The sequence below is a fragment of the Pelodiscus sinensis genome, chromosome 1 (assembly GCF_052426305.1).
Source record: "Pelodiscus sinensis isolate ZL-2025 chromosome 1, ASM5242630v1, whole genome shotgun sequence".
Taxonomy (NCBI): domain Eukaryota; kingdom Metazoa; phylum Chordata; order Testudines; family Trionychidae; genus Pelodiscus; species Pelodiscus sinensis.
Window position 1 is genome coordinate 356,902,801 of NC_143052.1, and position 18,697 is coordinate 356,921,497.

The 18,697-nt window shown below is 48.0% G+C and overlaps 2 protein-coding genes across 2 annotated transcripts; both read left to right on the top strand.

The window, feature by feature from the left end:
- Positions 1-3,909: 3,909 nt before the first annotated feature.
- LOC149526108 (olfactory receptor 52B2-like) lies at positions 3,910-4,365 on the top strand. The gene has a single exon (XM_089773093.1). The coding sequence runs from the start codon at positions 3,910-3,912 to the stop codon at positions 4,363-4,365; it is 456 nt and encodes a 151-aa protein (XP_089629219.1).
- Positions 4,366-15,954: 11,589 nt separating this feature from the next.
- LOC102456220 (olfactory receptor 52M1-like) lies at positions 15,955-16,794 on the top strand. Its single transcript, XM_089773122.1, has one exon. It carries the CDS (start codon positions 15,955-15,957, stop codon positions 16,792-16,794), a length of 840 nt encoding a protein of 279 aa, XP_089629248.1.
- The last annotated feature ends 1,903 nt before the right edge of the window (positions 16,795-18,697 follow it).

Below are 18,697 nucleotides of genomic sequence, written 5' to 3' on the forward strand. Positions count from 1 at the left end.
TTTTGTGCCCGGGTTTTTTATTTGCTTCCAGGTCATTCATGAAAATATCAACGTTCCTCAGGCTTCGGGGTGAGCCCTGCAGACAAAGCCCTGGCTGGGTTGATTAAGTTTGGATTGGTCCTGCCTAGAGCAGGGGGCTGGACTTGATGACCTTCTGAGGTCTCTTCCAGCTCTATCGTTCTATGATTCTCTGATCCCCATTGGAAAAATCCCCATTGGCTGATCTGTCCGCCAGCGAGGGCTGAGTCTGTTTTACACTTGCTTAAGGCTGTTGTGTAGGTTTCATGTTTACAGGTCTAGTTCCCAGTACTAAATCACATCCGAGCGATTTCCTTAATCAACCACACGTGCGCTCTGCTTCAAGAAAGAAATCAGATTGATTTCACAAGACCAGGTCTCCAAAAACCCTGTGGTTGCCTGGCATTAACTATGATCCACGATATTCATTTTCAACTGATTCCATAACAACCTTTCCATTCTTTCCTAAACTTGGGAAAACTATTTGAAAATACCATTTTAAATACTTGATGTTCATCTCAGTATTGTTCCCCCGCTTTTTTTTTTGTTTGTTTTCTCTCTGCTGTTTCCAGCCTGCCTCCTCTTGTTCCAAGTGGGCTGTGGGATTAATTTGTCCATTCGTAACTTCTGTTCAGAACTCTGAGTTCTCCTGGAGACATGGTTTAATAGCCCCTTTGGATGCTGATGGGTGGGAAAATATTTCCTCACCTCATGTGCTAGCTGTGTCTCATACTGCTTCCTTCTCCTCGCAGCACAAAGCTATGGATTGATCACAGCTAGGTTATCAGCAACACTTACAGCTTTTCTTTCTCTGGCTAAGGATCATCTTAAACTTCTCCTAGGGTTTGTTTTCTTCTTAATAGAGTTCCTAGGCCGCTTGGTGTGACACATGGCTCTGCCAGGGATTTTCACCTGTTCTCTTCAACATCCCTTATCATAACATCCCCTTTTTATTCCTTGCGATCAATATTTCCCTTTCCTCTGTTATGTGTTGCTTTGCTGCTCCCCAACCTCCACCATTTGGTACCTTCCATTTTCCACTGACCTGCATTTTAAGCCAAAGTTATTCACTTTGGGTGTGTCTAGACTACATGCCTCCTTCGACGGAGGCATGTAGATTAGCCAGATCGGAAGAGGGAAATGAAGCCGCGATTAAAATAATCGCGGCTTCATTTAAATTTAAATGGCTGCCCCGATCTGCCGATCAGCTGTTTGTCGGCAGATCGGGGGAGTCTGGACGCGATGCCCCGACAAAGAAGCCTTTCTTCATCGACACAGGTAAGCCTGGTTTCACGAGGCTTACCTGTGTCGATGAAGAAAGGCTTCTTTGTCGGGGCATCGCGTCCAGACTCCCCCGATCTGCCGACAAACAGCTGATCGGCAGATCGGGGCAGCCATTTAAATTTAAATGAAGCCGCGATTATTTTAATCGCGGCTTCATTTCCCTCTTCCGATCTGGCTAATCTACATGCCTCCATCGAAGGAGGCATGTAGTCTAGACACACCCTTTGTTTCACTCAGGAATCGTGAATTGGAGCCATCTCAGAAATTCCTCAGAAGAAATCCCAGTGTACATTCCCATTCTTCTGTTCAAATCAGGGGTGGGGATCTAAGGCCCAGAGGCCAGATGTGGTCCCCAGCTTGCCTGGATCTGCCCCTCCCCCCCCCCGGAGCTCAGGGATTTCTCCCCACAGCCTTGGGGAGCCTGCACTGTCTCTCAAGCCTTCACTGCCTCCAGCCCGAATGATTTTTCCGTGGGCCAGCAGTCCTCGACCCAAAGAAGATTCCTCAACTCCGGTCACAAGGTTTCCTCTCAATCTCTTTTAGTCATGCATTGGTGCAGCGTTGGCATTTCTAGAGCATCATCTATTGCCAAGGATTTGGCAAGTGGCCAAGGGCTGCACTCTTCTATGATACAAATGGAGGAGGAGTGGGGTTCTGGGACGGAGGCTACGTACAGAAGGGAGCTTGGGGTAAGGAAGGAGGCAACTGTAACCTGGGACACTGGACTGAGGTGCAGGGGGTTGGACTGTGTCTTAGGACAGGGAATTGGGGTACGGGGGGGGGTGCAGGGATTTAGGTAGGAACCGATGATCTGGGACAGGGGTTGGGGAGCTGGGTCTGAGAAAGGATCTGGGTACAGGAGGTCGGGTCAGAGCATTTGGGTATGTGGAGTAGGGAGAAGCAGTGGGGGGCAGAGCATTGGGAAAGGGAGGAGTTGGGGTGCCAGAGACAGGGTCTGCCCAGGAGACTTATCAGCCAGCAGCCCGTTCCGGAATCACCCTCCCTGCCTACCAGCCACTGGCTGCAGCCAGGTGCTCTGGAGCCCCTTTTTCTTCCTGGCTGCCTGTTGTTGAAACAGGAGCTCCCATTGGCCAGTTTGTGGTCAGAAACCGGCCAATGGGAATGTGTTGGGGGTTTCCCCACCCCCTCCAGACTCACAGTTTTGAAAGAAAACCCGCCCTGCAGCCGTGTGTCTAAGGGGTGTGCGAGTGGGAGGAGGCAAGCAGGGAGTCTCAGGCCTGGTCCACAGATATTACACGGGGGGGAGGGACATTTCTCTCTTTGTCCATTTGAATGGCGGAAGTTCCATTATTGTCACCTCCTCTGTCATGTACGTGTCCATTATCTCTTCTTTCAACTCAATAGCGTTTTCAGGCTGTTCCACTTTGGCAATCACCCGACTCTCAGGGCTCATCTCAGACACCAATTTCTGTCTGCTGCACCCCTACAGGGAGACTAGATGTCCAAACCTCTGTATGCCCAGAGCATCTTATTCTCCTTCCTGTTCCCTAGGCATCCAAAGGGTTCCTTCATTTTGAGCACTGCGCTGACAGAGCAGGTGGGTCCCTGGAGCTTTTGTCATTTACGTCTGCCCTTCTTTTTGAGATGGGCTCTACCTGGGATGTTTCCTTGGCACATGTCTTATTAAAGTTGTTTTGATTATTTTCCACTCTCCGATGCTGAGCATGTCAGTTAAGGGGGATTCTCCGCATAACGGGCTCAGCAGCTTGAGTTTATTGCATTGAGGAACAAGGAATGAGAAGCAGGAGGCAAACCCTTGTTATCTGCTGGTGTTTACGAGGAACCTGGAATTACTGACACATGGAGCTCCAGAAAATATGGTCTTGGCCTTAGTTGGTTTAGCTGATTCTAATTCCTTTGTTTTAATAACAAAAATGTCATTTTCAGTGGGTGAGGAGCAACCAACTTGCTTCCCAAATGTGAACATTCTCCCGTAGTGCATGGAGTGTCTCATATTGACATTGTGTCTCTATCCAGATATTTATACTCCGACCATCACCTGGGACACTGGGCACATACCGGAAGTCAGGGGAATATAAGGTACTTGTAGGAGACTCCATTCTGCTTCAGCGTTGGAAGCCAGCTCCTGGACCCATGTCAGATTCTAACACAACTGACTTCACCAACCCCTCCACCTTCATCCTGCTGGGCATCCCTGGCCTGGAGGCGGCCCATGGCTGGATCTCCATCCCTTTCTCTGTTATGTACATTGTATCCATCTTGGGGAGCATGAGCATTCTGTACATCGTGAAGAGGGAGCCGAGCCTCCATGAGCCCATGTACTATTTCCTCTGCATTCTGCTTCTCACCGACCTGCTCCTGTCCACGTCCATTGTGCCCAAAACACTGAGCATCTTCTGGTTCAATTCTAGAGAGATCACTTTTGGTGCTTGCTTCACCCAGCTGTACCTTAGTCACTTCTTTTTAGTGATACAGTCTGGGATCTTCGTGGCCATGGCGTTTGATCGCTACGTGGCCATCTGTGATCCCCTGAGACATTCCACCATCCTGACAAATTCCATTGTAGCCAAGATCTGCTTCGCTGCGGTGCTCCGTGCCTTCATAATCATACTTCCCATACCCATTATGGGGAGTCAGTGGCCATACTGCAGAAGCAACATCATCCCTCTCACGTACTGCAAGCACTTTTCTGTGGTGTCCCTGGCTTGTGCTGACATCCGCCCCAGTACTTACTACAGCATCTGTATTGTATTCCTTGTGCCCAGTGTGGATGGGTTTTTCATTGCTGTTTCCTACATTCTGATCCTCAGGGCCATCTTCCGACTGCCCACGAAGGACGCTCGGCTCAAGGCATTTGGGACCTGTGGGACTCATCTCTGCGCCCTCTCAGCCTTGTACATCCCAGATCTCTTTGTCTCCCTCATGCAGAGGATTGGTTCTGATGTGCCCCCGCCTGTGCTCAGTCTCATGATCAATGTGAAAATCCTGGTGCCCCCCCTGCTACACCCGATCATCTATGGGGTGATGACAAAGCAAATCCGGGACAGGCTGCTGTGGAAATTGATGCAGAAAAGGGCCTAATGTTCACTCCCAGCACTCAGACTCTCTGGCTCACCTCTGTACTGATCTGACTGGTGACATGATGCTTTTGCCCTCTTTCATGAGTTGGTTGCTGGACAGTCAGACAAATCCTTTCATGACCTGACATTACAGGGTGAGTGTGAGAACCTGGGGGAACAGTCTAAGTACAAGTCATAGAGTTGTCTCCATTTGTGTTGCTTGAATTTGTACCTCACCCTTTGGAAAAGCATTTCCACAGGCTTACTGGGAGGAAATACATCATGCTGTATGAAATCCTCTGCCTATAGATTGGATGACCTCCCAGTTGAGTTACAGGAAGAAATAAATAATCTTTCCTTGACCCATTTTTACACAACCTGCATGACATCATAGACCATCTCATATCCTCCCAGTCATCTCTTTTCCAAGTGGAAATGACACAATATTTTAATCTCACCTCCTGTAGCTATACCCCTATTGCATATTGTTGAGAGGGGAGTACCAGATCTCCATGCATGGTCCATACTGTGACACACCAAGGACAGGTGGCACCAATAATCTGGTGAAGGGAAGACATGCCAGGAGCTGAGTGAATGGTTTTCTGTTTCCACAACCTAGCCCTTTTCCTATCCACCAAGTCAACCCTTTTTCAGACTGAAAATACACAGTCTTTATACTTTCTCCTTTTATAGAAATATAGAATCATAGAGCTGGAAGAGAGCTCAGGAGGTCATCAAGTGGAGCCCCCTGCCGAAAGCAGGACCAATCCCAACTAAATCAATACATCTAAGGTTTGTCAGGTCAAGACTTAAAAAATTCCAGGCATGGAGATTCTACCACCTCTCTTGGGCATTGATCCCCGTCCTTCCCCAACCTTCTAGGGAAATAGATTGTCCAACCTAGACCTTCCCAACTGCAATTTGACACTATTGCTCCTTGTTGTGCAATGCACCACTGTGAACAGAGCCTCTCCTTCGTCTGTGGAACCTCCCTTCAGGAAGTTGAAGGCTGCTCTCAAATCCCCCCTCACTCTTCTCTTCTGTAGACTAAATTGTCTCTGCAGAAATCTATGTTGTGCCCACATATTGCACTCAGACCTGGTCACCACATCTTCAAAAAAAAATAGTAGACATGACAAGAGACAGAAAAGAGAAACCAAAACTGTTAGGGGGCTTGAAGAGATTGCTTAAGATGAGATGTTATTAAACCTGGGACTTTTCATCTTAGGAAAGGAAGACCTATGGGAGTATGAGGAAGTAAACGAGGAAGTGTCATTTACTCCTTCTCATGAGACACAAAGTAGGGATGTCCTTACAGAAATAATCAGCCAATGGTGTAAAACCAAGTAAAGGAATTATTCACACGACTTGACTTGCATAAGATGAGAGATTAATCAGATGGGGACTTCTCGTCTTGGAAAAGGGATGTCTAAAAGGATCATGAGGGAGGTCAATGAAATCATGATGAGTGGAGGAAGGAAATAAAAATTCATTGTGATAACATATGGCCTGGGGCCACTGTGCCTCCTAAACAGTGGGACAGTGGGCTGACCAAAGGTCAGGGGCTCAGGAGTAGGACTGACCCTGCCACAAGTGGTGTCAGAAGTGGGATGGTTTCGCTTCAGTAAGACCTTGCAGCAGACCTACCCAGGGCAGGCTAGGCCACCTTACTAAGACGAGAGAAAAAGAAGACGGAGGGTGTACTAAAGGCCCTCAAGAAGCCACTGCAGCACAGCAAGAAGATATCTGGCCTCAAGTGGCTGCCCAGCCAGAGTCAGTGGGACTACAGCAGGAAACAAACCAACTGCTGATGAGCCAGGCTGCCCAGGATCGAGCCACCTTACAGGAGCTAATAATGGAGATCAAGGCTCTGACCGCTCAGGTACATGGCTCAGATGGAGCACGGTCCCTGCTTGGCCCGAAAATGGTTACAGCCAGAGACCTACAGCCCAGAGAAGATCATGGAAATTGTTGTCCTGGACCGGTTTCTGAGGGGCCTACCACCTGATCTGCGAGTCTGGGTCAGCCAGAACGTACCCTCTTTGTATGATTACATGGTAGCCCTTGTGGAAACACAATTAACGACTAAAGGACTCTTGCAACCCCTCAGCAAAGAAGTCCGGAGCAATAAAAGAGCTGGACTAAGCCCAAAGGACTGTGGCTCTGAACCCTCTGGAAAGACATGGCTGGGGAAGAAGGAAACAGAAGAGCGGTCAGAAGCCACGAAGGGACTTGGGGACCAGAGGCAGGAAAGTCGGGGGTAAGACCCAGTAATCCAAGAAATAGGGGGATGCCCCGTGCAGGGTATCGATGCTATGCATACAGGGAGATAGGGCATATAGCGGCACGCTGTCCAAACATAACAGAACCCATGCACTGTGACCTAAGGTACCTGGGAGGCCCTTGAATTCTCATATATTTGGCAGGCGTAGCAATGACCCCGCATCTGTACACCCCACCCGTTAAGATGAATGGAGTAGAGACCACGGCCCTTGTGGACTCAGGGAGCACTGTCACATTGGGCTCAGGGCAGCGAATGGAACCAAATCAGCTGACTCATACAAAGTGCACAGGGATCTGCGGTGTCCATGGAGATGTCTGTTATTGCCTTGTTGTCCCTACAACTGAGGGGAAGGAAGAGACTCCCTTCCCAATTTTTCACAAATTTTCCCAGGACCTATTTTCTGAACCTGGAAAACCCCTGAAAGCAAGGAAGAAAAGGAGGGCAGCCAAGAGACTGGGCACTCGAATCCTGACCCAGAACCAAAGACAGGCCCTGGCCGGTGGGGAAACTGAGCCAACCGAAAATGGAGCACTGCGAGCGGTAGACGAGCCTGAGGCTGGGCCTAGCTCAGCAGGGCCCCCTGTTACAGCAGGGGCTGAAGGTTCCCCAGAGCCCAGGCAGGTAGGTCCCTCACTTGAAAATTTTGGACAGGACCAGGCCAACGACCCGTTGTATCAAAACATCCGGAAAGAGGTAGTTGAGGTAAACGGGGTCCCCGTAGAAGGAAGGCTCATGGGCCTAGGCCCTATTACATTATCCAGGGGGACCTACTGTACCGAGTGTCACCAGGCCCAGAAGAGGAGGTGGAAAAGCTCTTGGTGCCCCAGAATCACTGGCGAGCCGTGCTGGACCTAGCCCACAGTCATTTATTCGGGGTCACCTAGGTATTGGGAAGACCACAGATTGGATTTTATGAAGGTTCTACTGGCCCAGGGTGTATATGGAGGTCCGGCTGTATTGTGCCTTTTGCCCTGAATGCCAGCTTCATGGGCCCCGACCACACTTAAGAGACCCATTCATACTCTTACCTATCGAGGTCCCACCCGATATCCTGAGGCAGTAACCCTGAGAAATACACATTCGAAGACAATAGCAAGGGAGTTAGTTCCAATCTTCTTGAGGGTGGGGATACCCAAGGAGATCATAACTGATCAGGGTACCCTCTTTGTGTCTAAGACCTGTGTGCACTACTTAGACTTATGCCCCATCCATATGCCCATGGCACTAGAAGCTGGTTTACCTCTTGATCGCGTGTGACCTGGTCTAGGAGGTCCCTCTAGATGATGAAATATGATGAAACAAGGCCTCTGGACTTTGGGTTTTCCCAAAGTGCCTCTTCTCTCTGGGTATGTCTACACTACCACCCTAATTCGAACATACCCTCTCTGCCACATTTTCCTCATGTTCTTGTACCTTAGTCCCATTCAAATGTCCCCCTCCCGGGACTTTGCAGCCCTAAGTTTCCGGTTCTGCTTCTACCCTCTTGGATAACTTGATGAGGTGGAGCCAAGCACGGCAATGCCAATGGCTTATTGAGGGTGCACTGTCAGCTGTCCCAAGTAGCCCAACCCCAAGTGTTGAGCAAGGGAGGGAGATATGTGACAGAGCAGGTTAAAGGATTGGTGGAAGGGGAGAGAGGCACCTGTTACGAACAGCAGCAATCCTGGCTAATTAGGGGCAGCTGAGACAGGGGAGCTGCAAATCAAGTAAGGGCCAGGGGAAGCTGATTGGGGCTGCCATGGGCCTCTTTAAAAACCCTCCCAGTGGGGGAGGGAGGGAGAGAGACTTGAGAAGGGCTTTAGAGAGTTCAGAAGGCGTTTGGAGAGTTGAGAAGAAGCTTGGAGAGTGAAGGCTGCTTAGAGTTCTTTCACAATCAATCCATAGATTATAGTCCCGTGTCAAAATGCTCAATATCAGGATGGTCCAATCTGAACGTGGATACCACAGTCTTGTGACTCATGTTTCCCCTGATGAATCATAGAATCATAGCACTGGAAGGGACCTCAAGAGGTCATCAAGTCCAGTCCTCTGCCATCACAGCAGGAAAAAGCACCATGTAGATCATCTCTCACAGGTATCTGTCCAGCCTGCTCTTAAATATTTCCAGTGATGGAGATTCCACAATTCCACAGCAATTTATTCCAGTGTTTAACCACCCTTTCAGGTAGGAAGGTTTTTTTTTCTGAATGTCCAACCCAAACCTCCCTTTCTGCAGTCTAAGCCCGTTTTTTCTTGTCCTATTCAAAGAGGCCAAGGAAAACCATTTTTCTCCTGCCTCATTGTCACACCCTTTTAGTTACTTGAAAGGTGTCCTCTCTAATTCTTCTCTTTTCAAAATCAAATAAACCCAATTCTTTCATGTTCTGAAGTCCTTTAATCATTTTGGTGCTGTTATCTGAACTGTCTTCAATTTCTCCACAGCTATTTTGAAATGTGGTGCCCAGAACTGGACACAACACTCCAAGTGAGACCTAAGTGGTGCAGAGTAAAGTAGAAGAATGATTTCTCCTGTCTTGTTCACAACACTCCTGTTAATGCATCCCAGAACCATGTTTGTTTTTTTGCAACACTGTTGATTCATTTTTAACTTGTCATCCACTATGACCCCTCGATCCCTTTCTGCAGGATTCCTTCCTAGACAGTCACTTCCCATTCTGTATATGTGAAACGGATTGTTCCATCCTAATTCTTTGAACTTGTCCTTATTGAACTTCATCCTGTTAACCTCAGACCATTTCTCCAGTTTCTCCAGATTGTATTGAATTATGACCCTGTCCTCCAAAGCACTCGCAACCGCTCCCAGCTTGGTAACTTCTGCTAACTTAATGGGTGTCGTATGCTAATATCTAAATCATTGATGAAAATATTGAACAGAACGAGTCCTAAAACTGAATCCTCCACAACACCATTTGTTAGGCCCTTCTAGCATGACTCAGAACCATTAATAACTACTCTCTGAGAATGATTCTCTGGCCAGTTATGCACCCAGAATATTGTAGTTTTATTTCTCCAGTTTATTGTTAAGGTCATGTGGACCATATCAAATGTTTTACTAAAGTCTATGTATACCACATCTACTGCTTCCCCCTCATTAACAAGACTTGTCCTATCAAAGAAAACTATCAGAGTGTTTTGACATGATTTGTTCGTTACAAAGTCATGCTGGCTGTTACATATCACTTCATAATCTTCCAGATGTTTGCAGAGGAATTCCTTAATTATTTGCCCCATTATCTTTCCTGATACAAGTTAAACTGAATGGTCTGTAGCTTTCTGAGTTGTTCTCATTTCTCTTTTTATAGATGGGCACTAGATTTGCCTTTTTCCAATATTCTGGGATTTCTTCCAGGCTTAGGCAGTCCTGAAATAGAAAGGTCAGGTTCCAAAAGCCCTTTAGACAGTTCCCGGGCAGTATAAACTTTAAAAAGGCACACTGAAAATGACATGGTTAAACGCAACACTCATCTAACAATGTTCCCTTTTGTTCTCTGAATGAGTAGAAAACAGTCCTAGAAGAATTCCTTTGTTTACACTGTTAACCTCTAGCATTTTGTATGTAAACAATAGACAATTACAGTCCCTATCTTCTGCTAGTTCTTTAAAAACAGAGGCCTACATTTCAATACTCCATCCTACCGACCATGGGGTGGTTCTCCTTCCCAGCGAGAGACTTTTCTAACCATGGCCAAAGACGGAATCTGGGTCAATGAGTCTGCCAGTTGCTTAACCCATTCTGGTCATGTGTCATGCAACCATTTTTGCCAGGTCTGGATCTGTTGGCTTTAATGAGCATGTGCCCCAAAAGAGGGACACTGGAAAGGGAGTGCAGCCCCAGGGTGCAGCTCTGGGAAAGATGAGCTGGCGCAACTGAAGAGTGCGTATGAGCTGAGAAGAAACTAGTCTGCGGTTCTTGGTGCTTCGCACGTAGGTCTCCACTCACAGTGGGAGGGCCGAGTGTTGTTCAGTGCGGGAGACCCACACACAGCTGCCAGCTGGGTTTCCAGCCACAGGAGCTTGAGCTGGAGGCTGGAGAACTGTGAGTGGCCGGGGAGTGTTGGGAGATGCCCACAAGACATTCTTTTCTCCCAAATATGCCTCCTCTGCTCTGTGCTTTCCTGACTACTCTCTCTCACACTTTACCGTTGTGATAAGCTGCCAAGTGCTCCAGCATACACTATCAGGCAGCTCGAGCGTATCCACAGATTTTTTCGTAAATAACCACAACATTGAAATCTACACAAATACACATAACAACAAATTAACCTCTGGCTCAGCCCAGAGCCCAATGGACCTCACCTCCCTTTGGGAAGGCCCCTTAATTACTGTTTACAGTTAACTCTGGAAAAATTGCCAACCCATAAACCAACTGGTTTCCTGCCTTTCTTGAATCAGACTCCCCTGGAGTCAGAGCCAACTCCACTGGGACTACCCACAGCTGTTATATAACCAGTGCAAAGCCCTGTGCCGACTCTTGGCATGGCACGCTGCTGCGGATGTTGAGAGAGCTGTGGGACGCGTCTGCCTGAGGGGGATTCCCAGGGAAGACACGTTGCTCTCAGCACTCACAGGTACCGTCTCGAGCTGAGGAGCTCCCCTGCTCCACAACCCCAGTGCAACATGCGTGTGACAGGATAGAGGGGCAGTCTGTGATGCTTTTTGCTCTGCAGAACCACTAAATATCCCAGGGACGCTCCCCCAGAAGTGAGATTTCTCTAGAACCAAAGGCCAAAATGTCCCTTTTGACTGGGCGCTCTGGCTGGCTGGTTGCCTCCAACCCTGAGGTGGCTCCATTTCAGCGCCACAGGGGATCCCTCAGGATAAAAGATGTTAAGAGAGGCACAATACAAGGCCAATTCAGAGTCAGTGACCCAGACTTTCCTCAGGCTCCACTGAGGCAAAACCACCCTCGGAGCAAGAACTGAGGAAAAAAACCTCGTAAGCCAGATGTGGGTTAATGCGCAGAGCCTGGCACCTTCTCCTCTTGCATGTGAGGCCCCTATGTGCTGTTACCCCCATCTCAGTGCTGTGATGCATGGAAGTGTAGGGATCCTCACTGAACAGTTATCACTGAAAACAACAATGGGCAAGTCGTCATGTTTCCTACTTGTCGACTATTTGGCTGAAATGTTAAGGCTGAAACTGTCAACAAACAGGTCAGCCAGAGACAGAGACGAGGGAATGGAAAATTACAGTCTAAACATTTAAAGTTTGGAAAACCTATAAGCAATTTAAAACGAGCTGTCCTTACGAAGGTATCAGGCTACCCATAGTAAATTTTGTTCCTCCAGTGCCCCTCCACAGCCAATCTATCTGATAATCCCATTCCCCTTAGCTCTTTGCTCTTATTACATCTGCGGCAAGGAGTTCCACGGCACAATGAGGGATTACGACAACTGTTGTCTTTTCACCGTATTATTTATTCTGACCTTCCACACGAAGGACCTTGTTGGTGTCTGGTGAGACACAGAGAATTTAAAAACCGGATTCTATTTTCTTTATTGAAATAAAAATCCATCAGTTAAAAATCCCCCCTCCCACCTGCAAGAGGTGTAGATGTAGCGGGTACCCCCTGGATAAGCAGCATGAGGTTAATGGAAGAATCCTTTCACCCTCTTAGCCGCCATCTCTGGGGGAGGCAGGATATCCACGCTGAGGGGAGCCCTCAGTCAGTGTCAGTTGTATTTACACTGCATGAATACAGCCGAGCCGCTGTGCCTCAAACCTCTAGTCGAGGTCTCAGGCAGATGCATCCCCTCTCAGTCTGCAGAGATGGGGAGCTGAAGTATCCCCCATCAGCAATATGTCCCAGTGGCTACTTGCCCTCAGAGCTAAAGCTTCAACCCTTATTATTCCTCAGAAATGTCTCTTTCAGTCCGCAGTCCTCACTCAGCTTCTCCTGTGAGGGCCCCTGAGTCTGTCCCAGTGCCTCTCAGCCTGGCATTATCTTCCACCGCCCATCAGTTTTGTGGCTCTTTCCTGCAACTGCCAAATATTTCACTATCCTTTGTGAAAGGTGAAGCCCAGGCGTGACGCTGAACCTTGTCCGTTCTCCAGTGCCATGTGCAGAGGCAAAAGTGTTTGGGGAGCCGGGCTCATGCCAACACAATCTTTCCATAGACTCAAATCCATCGTTATTGTCCCAGAGCCAGGGTGGCACATCCCACCTCACACGGGGGCCCTTTAAAAGGCAAGGCTGACAGATCTGTGCCCGGGTTTTTTATGTCCTTCCAGGTCATTCATGAAAATATCAAAGTTCCTCAGGGTTCGAGGTGAGCCCTGCAGATCCCCACTGGAAACATCCCTATTGGCCGATCTGCCAGCCTGGGATGTCTGAGTCTGTGTGGCACTTGCTTGCTGCTGTTGTGTAGGGATTGCTGATGTGTAGGGATCTCGTTCCCAGTACTAAATCACATGCCTCAGTGAAATCAAACTTGATAATGTCTGAGGGGTTGCCTTAATCAACCACATGTGCTCTCTCCTTCGGGAAAGAAATCAGATTGATTTGACAAGTCGAGATCTCCAAGAACCCTGTGGTTGCCTGGCATTAATTATAATCCTAGAAATTCATTTTCAACTAATTCCATAAATACTTTTCCATGGTTTCCTAACCTTGGGAAGACTTTTTGAATACTCCATTTTTATAGATGTGATGTTTATCCCAGTATTGTCCCCCTGACCCTTTGCTTTGCCTTGCCGTTTCCTGGCTGTCTACTCCTTCTTCCAAGTGGGCTGTGGGACTGATTTGTCCATTCGTGACTCCTCTTCAGAACTCTTATGTTCTCCTGCAGACGTGGTTTAATAGCCCCTTAGGATGCTGATGGGCAGGAAAATATTTCCTCACCTCATGTCCTAACTGTGTGTCATATGGCTTCCTTCTCCTCGGAACACAAAGCTATGGATTGATCACATCTAGGTTTTCAGCAATATTTACAGATTTTCTTTCTCTGGCTAAGGATCATCCTAAACTTCTCCTAGGATTAGTTTTCTTCTTAATATAGTGCCTAGCCTGTTTAGTGTGATACATGGCTCTGCCAAGGATTTTTCCCTGTTCTCCTTAATGTCCCTTATGATAACATCCCCTTTCTATTCCTCGTGATCAATATTTCCCCTTCCTCTGTTAGGTGTTGCTTTCCTGCTTCCCACCCACTACCATTCGCTGCCTTCCTTTTCCCTCTGACCTGCAATTTAAGACAAAGTTATTCACTTGCTTCACTGAGGAATCATGAATTTTATCCATCTCAGAAGTTCCTGTGAAAAATCCCAGTGTTCAGTCCCTTTTTTTGTGTCTCAATCCGGGGTGGGGGATGTAAGGCCCAGAAGCAAGATGTGATCCCCAGCTTGCCTGGATCTGGCCCCTGGGGCTCAGGGCTTCTCCTCACAGCCTTAGTGAACCCGCACTGACTCTCCAGCCTTCACTGCCTCTGTCTGGAGTGATTTTTCTGTGGCCAGCAGCCCCCGACCCAAAGAACGTTCCTCATCCCGGTCTAAAGGTTTCCTCTCGATCTCTCTTACTCACCCATTGGTGCAGCGTTGGGTGTCTATTGAACGGGGGCCCACTCCTAGGATATGGCAAGTGGCCAAGGGCCGTACTCTTCCATGGTATGAATAGAGGAGGTGTGGGGGTCTGGGATTGGGGTTGGTGCAGAAGGGAGCTTGGGGTAAGGGAGAGAGTTTGGGTGCAGGAGGCAGTTGTAACCTGGGACACCGGACTTAGGTACAGGGGGTTGTACTGTGACCTAGGACAGGGAATTGGGGTACAGGAGGGGGTGCATGGATTTCGGTAGTGAGTTAGGGCAGGAGGAACTGATAATCTGGAACGGGGGTTGGGGAGCCGGATCTCAGAGGGGATATAGTTACAGGAGGGAGGGACAGAGCATTTGGGTATGTGGAATAGGGGGCAGTAGTAGGGGCCAGAGGGCTGGAGAAGTGAGGGGCTGGGGTGCCAGAGGCAGGGTCTGCCCAGGAGACTTCGCAGCCAGCAGCCCGTTCCGGACTCAACCTCCCTGCCTACCAGCCCCTGCACTGGCTGCAGCCATGTGCTCTGGAGCCCCTTGTTCTTCCTGGCTGCCTGTTATTGAAACAGGAGCTCCCATTGGTCAGTTTGTGCTCAGAAACCGGCTAATGGGAATGTGTTGGGGGTGGGAACAGACCCAAAGGGTTTCCCCACCCCCTCCAGACTCACCGTTTTGATTGAAAACCCGACCTGCAGCCGTGTGTCTAAGGGGTGTGCGAGTGGGATGAGGGAAGCAGGGAGCCTGCCTTAGGATCCCTGCAGCATCCGCTGGCTGGATCTGCAGGGTTAGCTGGCTGGATCCTGCCCATGGGCCATATTTTGCCCAGGCCTGGTCCACAGATATTGTACCGGGGGAGAGGAGGAGGGACATTTATCTCTGTGTCCATTTGCATGGTGGAAGTTCCATTATTGTCATCTCCTCTGTCGTGTACGTGTCCATTAGATCTTCTTTCAACTAAACAGTGCCAGTGTTTTCAGGCTGTTCCACTTTAGCAACCACCTTGACTCTCAGAGCCCATCTCAGATACCCCTTTCCATCTGCTACACCCCCTACAGAGAGACTAGATCACCAAACCCGTGTATGCCCAGAGCGTCTTATTCTCCATCACGTTCTCTAAGTATCCAAAGGGTCCCTTGGTTTTGACCACAGCTCTGACAGAGCAGATGGGTCCATGGTACTGTTGTCAAAGGCATCTGCCCTTCTCTTTCAGGTGAGCTCTACCTGGGTTGTTTCCTTGGCACATGTCTTATTAAAGTTATTTTGATTATTTTCCACTCTCCGATGCTGAGCATATCAGTTACACGGGCCCCGCAGCTTGGGTTTATTGCATTGAGGAACAAGGAATGAGAAGCATGAGGCAAACCCTTGTTATCTGCTGGTGCTTATGAGGGTTCTGGAATTACAGACGCATGGAGCTCCAGAAAATATGGTCTGGGCGTTAGTTGGTTTAGCTGATTCTAATTCCTTGTTTTGAATAATAAAAATGTCATTTTCAGTGGGTGAGGAGCGACCAACCTGATTCCCCAAATGTGAACGTTCTCCCGTAGTGCATGGAGTGTCTCATATTGACATTGTGTCTCTATCCAGGTATTTATACTCCGACCATCACCTGGGACACTGGGCACATACCGGAAGCGAGGGGAATATAAGGTACTTGTAGGAGACTCCATTCTGCTTCAGCGGTGGAAGCCAGCTCCTGGACTCCATGTCAGATTCTAACAAAACCGACTTCACCAACCCCTCCATCTTCATCCTGCTGGGCATCCCTGGCCTGGAGGCGGCCCATGGCTGGATCTCCATCCCCTTCTGTGTTATGTACATTGTAGCCATCTTGGGGAGCATCACCATCCTGTACATCGTGAAGAGGGAGCCGAGCCTCCATGAGCCTATGTACTATTTCCTCTGCATTCTGCTTCTCACTGACCTGTTCCTGTCCTCGACCATTATACCCAAAACACTGAGCATCTTCTGGTTCAATTCTAGAGAGATCACTTTTGGTGCTTGTTTCACCCAGCTGTACCTTAGTCACTGCTTTTTAGTGATAGAGTCTGGGATCTTCGTGGCCATGGCATTTGATCGCTACGTTGCCATCTGTGATCCCCTGAAACATTCCACTATCCTGACAAATTCCAATGTCGCCAAGATATGCGTGGCCGTGGTGCTGCGAGGCTTCATTATTATACTGCCCATTCCCATTATGGGGAGTCGGTGGCCATATTGCAGAAGCAACATCATCCCCCTCACGTACTGCAAGCATTTTTCTGTGGTGTCCCTGGCCTGTGCTGACATTCGTCCCAGCAGTTACTACAGCATCTCTATGGTTTACCTTGTGCCCAGTGTGGATGGGTTTTTCATTGCTGTGTCCTACACCCAGATCCTCAGGGCCATCTTCCGACTGCCCACAAAGGATGCTCGGATCAAGGCATTTGGGACCTGTGGGTCTCATCTCTGCGCCCTCTTAGCCTTATACATCCCAGATCTCTTTGTCTCCCTCATGCAGAGGATTGGTTCTTATGTGCCTCTGCCTGTGCTCAGCCTAATTGCCAATGTATACCTCCTAGTGCCCCCCCTGCTACACCCGATCATCTATGGGATGAGGACAAAGCAAATCCGTGACAGGCTGCTCTGGATAGTTACTCAGAAAAGAGCCTAATTTTCACTCCCAGCACTCATACTATCCAACTCATATCCGTGCTGAGCTAACTCGTGGCATTACGCTAAACCCTCTTTCCTGAATCGATTGCTGGACAGTCAGACAAATCCTGAGTCCTTTCATGACCTGACATTACTGGGTCAGCGTGAGAAACTGGGGGATAAGTCTTGGTACAAGCCAATGAGCTGTCTCCTTCCGTGTTGCTTGAAATTTTACCTCACTCTTTGGCAAAGCATTTCCACAAGCTTACTGTGAAGAAATATGTTAGGCTGTTTGGTTGAAATCCTCTGCCTATTGATTGGGTGACCCTTGGTTGAGTTATAGAAAGGAATAAAGCATATTTCCTTCTTTTATTTTTACACAACCTTCATGACTTCATAGACCATCTCTTATCCTCCCTGTCATCTATTTTCCAAGTAGAAATGACACAATATTTTAATCTCCCTCCCATCTCTTCTGTTTCATACCCCTAATTCTTTTCATTTCACTTTTCACTAACATTTCCAATTCTACATATTTTTTGAGATGGGGCTACCAGATCTCCATACATTGGTCCATACTGCAACACACATCATTGTCACACCCTTTTAGTTACTTGAAATTTGTCCTCTCTAATTCTTCTCTTTTCCAAACCAAATAAACACAGTTCTTCCATGTTTTCTAGTGCTTTAATCATTTTGATGCTGTTATTGGATTCTCTCTGATTTTCTACAGCTTTCTTGAAATGTGGTGCCCAGTACCAATTGGGCCCTAACTGGTGCAGAGTGAAGTAGAAGAATGATTTCTCCTGTCTTGCTCATAGCACTCCTGTTAATCCATCCCAGAACCAAGTTTGCTTTTTTTGCAACAGTGTCACACTGTTGATTCATGTTTAACTTGTGGTCCACTCTGACCCCTCGATCCCTTTCTGCAGGACTCCTTCCTAGACAGTCACTTCCCAATTTTTATGTGTGAAATGGATTGTTCCGTTCTAAGTGGAGCACTTTGCACTTGTCCTTATTGAACTTCATCCTGTTAACCTCAGACCATTTCTCCAGTTTCTCCAGATTGTATTGAATTATCACCCTATCCTCCAAAGCACTCGCAACCCCTCCCAGCTTGGTAACTTCTGCTAACTTAATGGGTGTAGTATGCTAATATCTAAATCACTGATGAAAATATTGAACAGAACTGGTCCTAAAACTGAATCCTCCACAATATCATTTGTTATGCCCTTCCAGCATGACTGTGAACCATTAATAACTACTCTCAGAGGTTATGTCTACACTACCACCCTAGTTCGAATTAGGGTGGTTAATGTAGTCAATCGAAGTTGCAAATGAAACCTGGAATTTAAATATCCCAGGCTTCATTTGCATCTTGCCGGGTGCCGCCATTTTTAAATCCCCGATAGTTCGGACTCCGTGCCTGCAGCTACACGCAGCATGGAGTAGGTAGTTCGACTTAGGCTTTCTAATTCGAACTACCATTACACCTCGTTCCTGTTTAGGCTCTGTTCCATACTTCCCAGAGTTTGATTCATGATTCTATGATTCCGGAAGTCCTCTTGTGCGCAGTGAAGAACCATGAACAAGGCCGCTCCCTGTCAGGTTCAGCTCCGGTACCCACGTCAGTCGCTGGGAAAACACCAAGGTTCCACAGATGTTGGAGACAACTGGCTTTTATCTAAATTGCAGGGCTCCTCCCCCCGCTTCTCCTTTTTAGCAAGTTTCCAATTCTTCTAGTCTCACCCCTCTGCAGAGACACTGGGAAGAATGAGCTTTTATGTGACATTCAGTTATTGCTTTCTTCCGTCTTCAATGGCCAACTTCTAGATCGACACCTTCATTCCAGCCTCCTGCCTCTGAGTGAAAGGAATGTGAGTGGAGAGTCCCGTAAGACATAAGAATGCCGTTGAATCTGA

Excerpts from the sequence above, each read along its gene's own strand:
- LOC102456220 (XM_089773122.1), top strand. The coding sequence starts at position 15,955 with ATGTACATTGTAGCCATCTTGGGGAGCATCACCATCCTGTACATCGTG.
- LOC149526108 (XM_089773093.1), top strand. The coding sequence starts at position 3,910 with ATGGGGAGTCAGTGGCCATACTGCAGAAGCAACATCATCCCTCTCACG.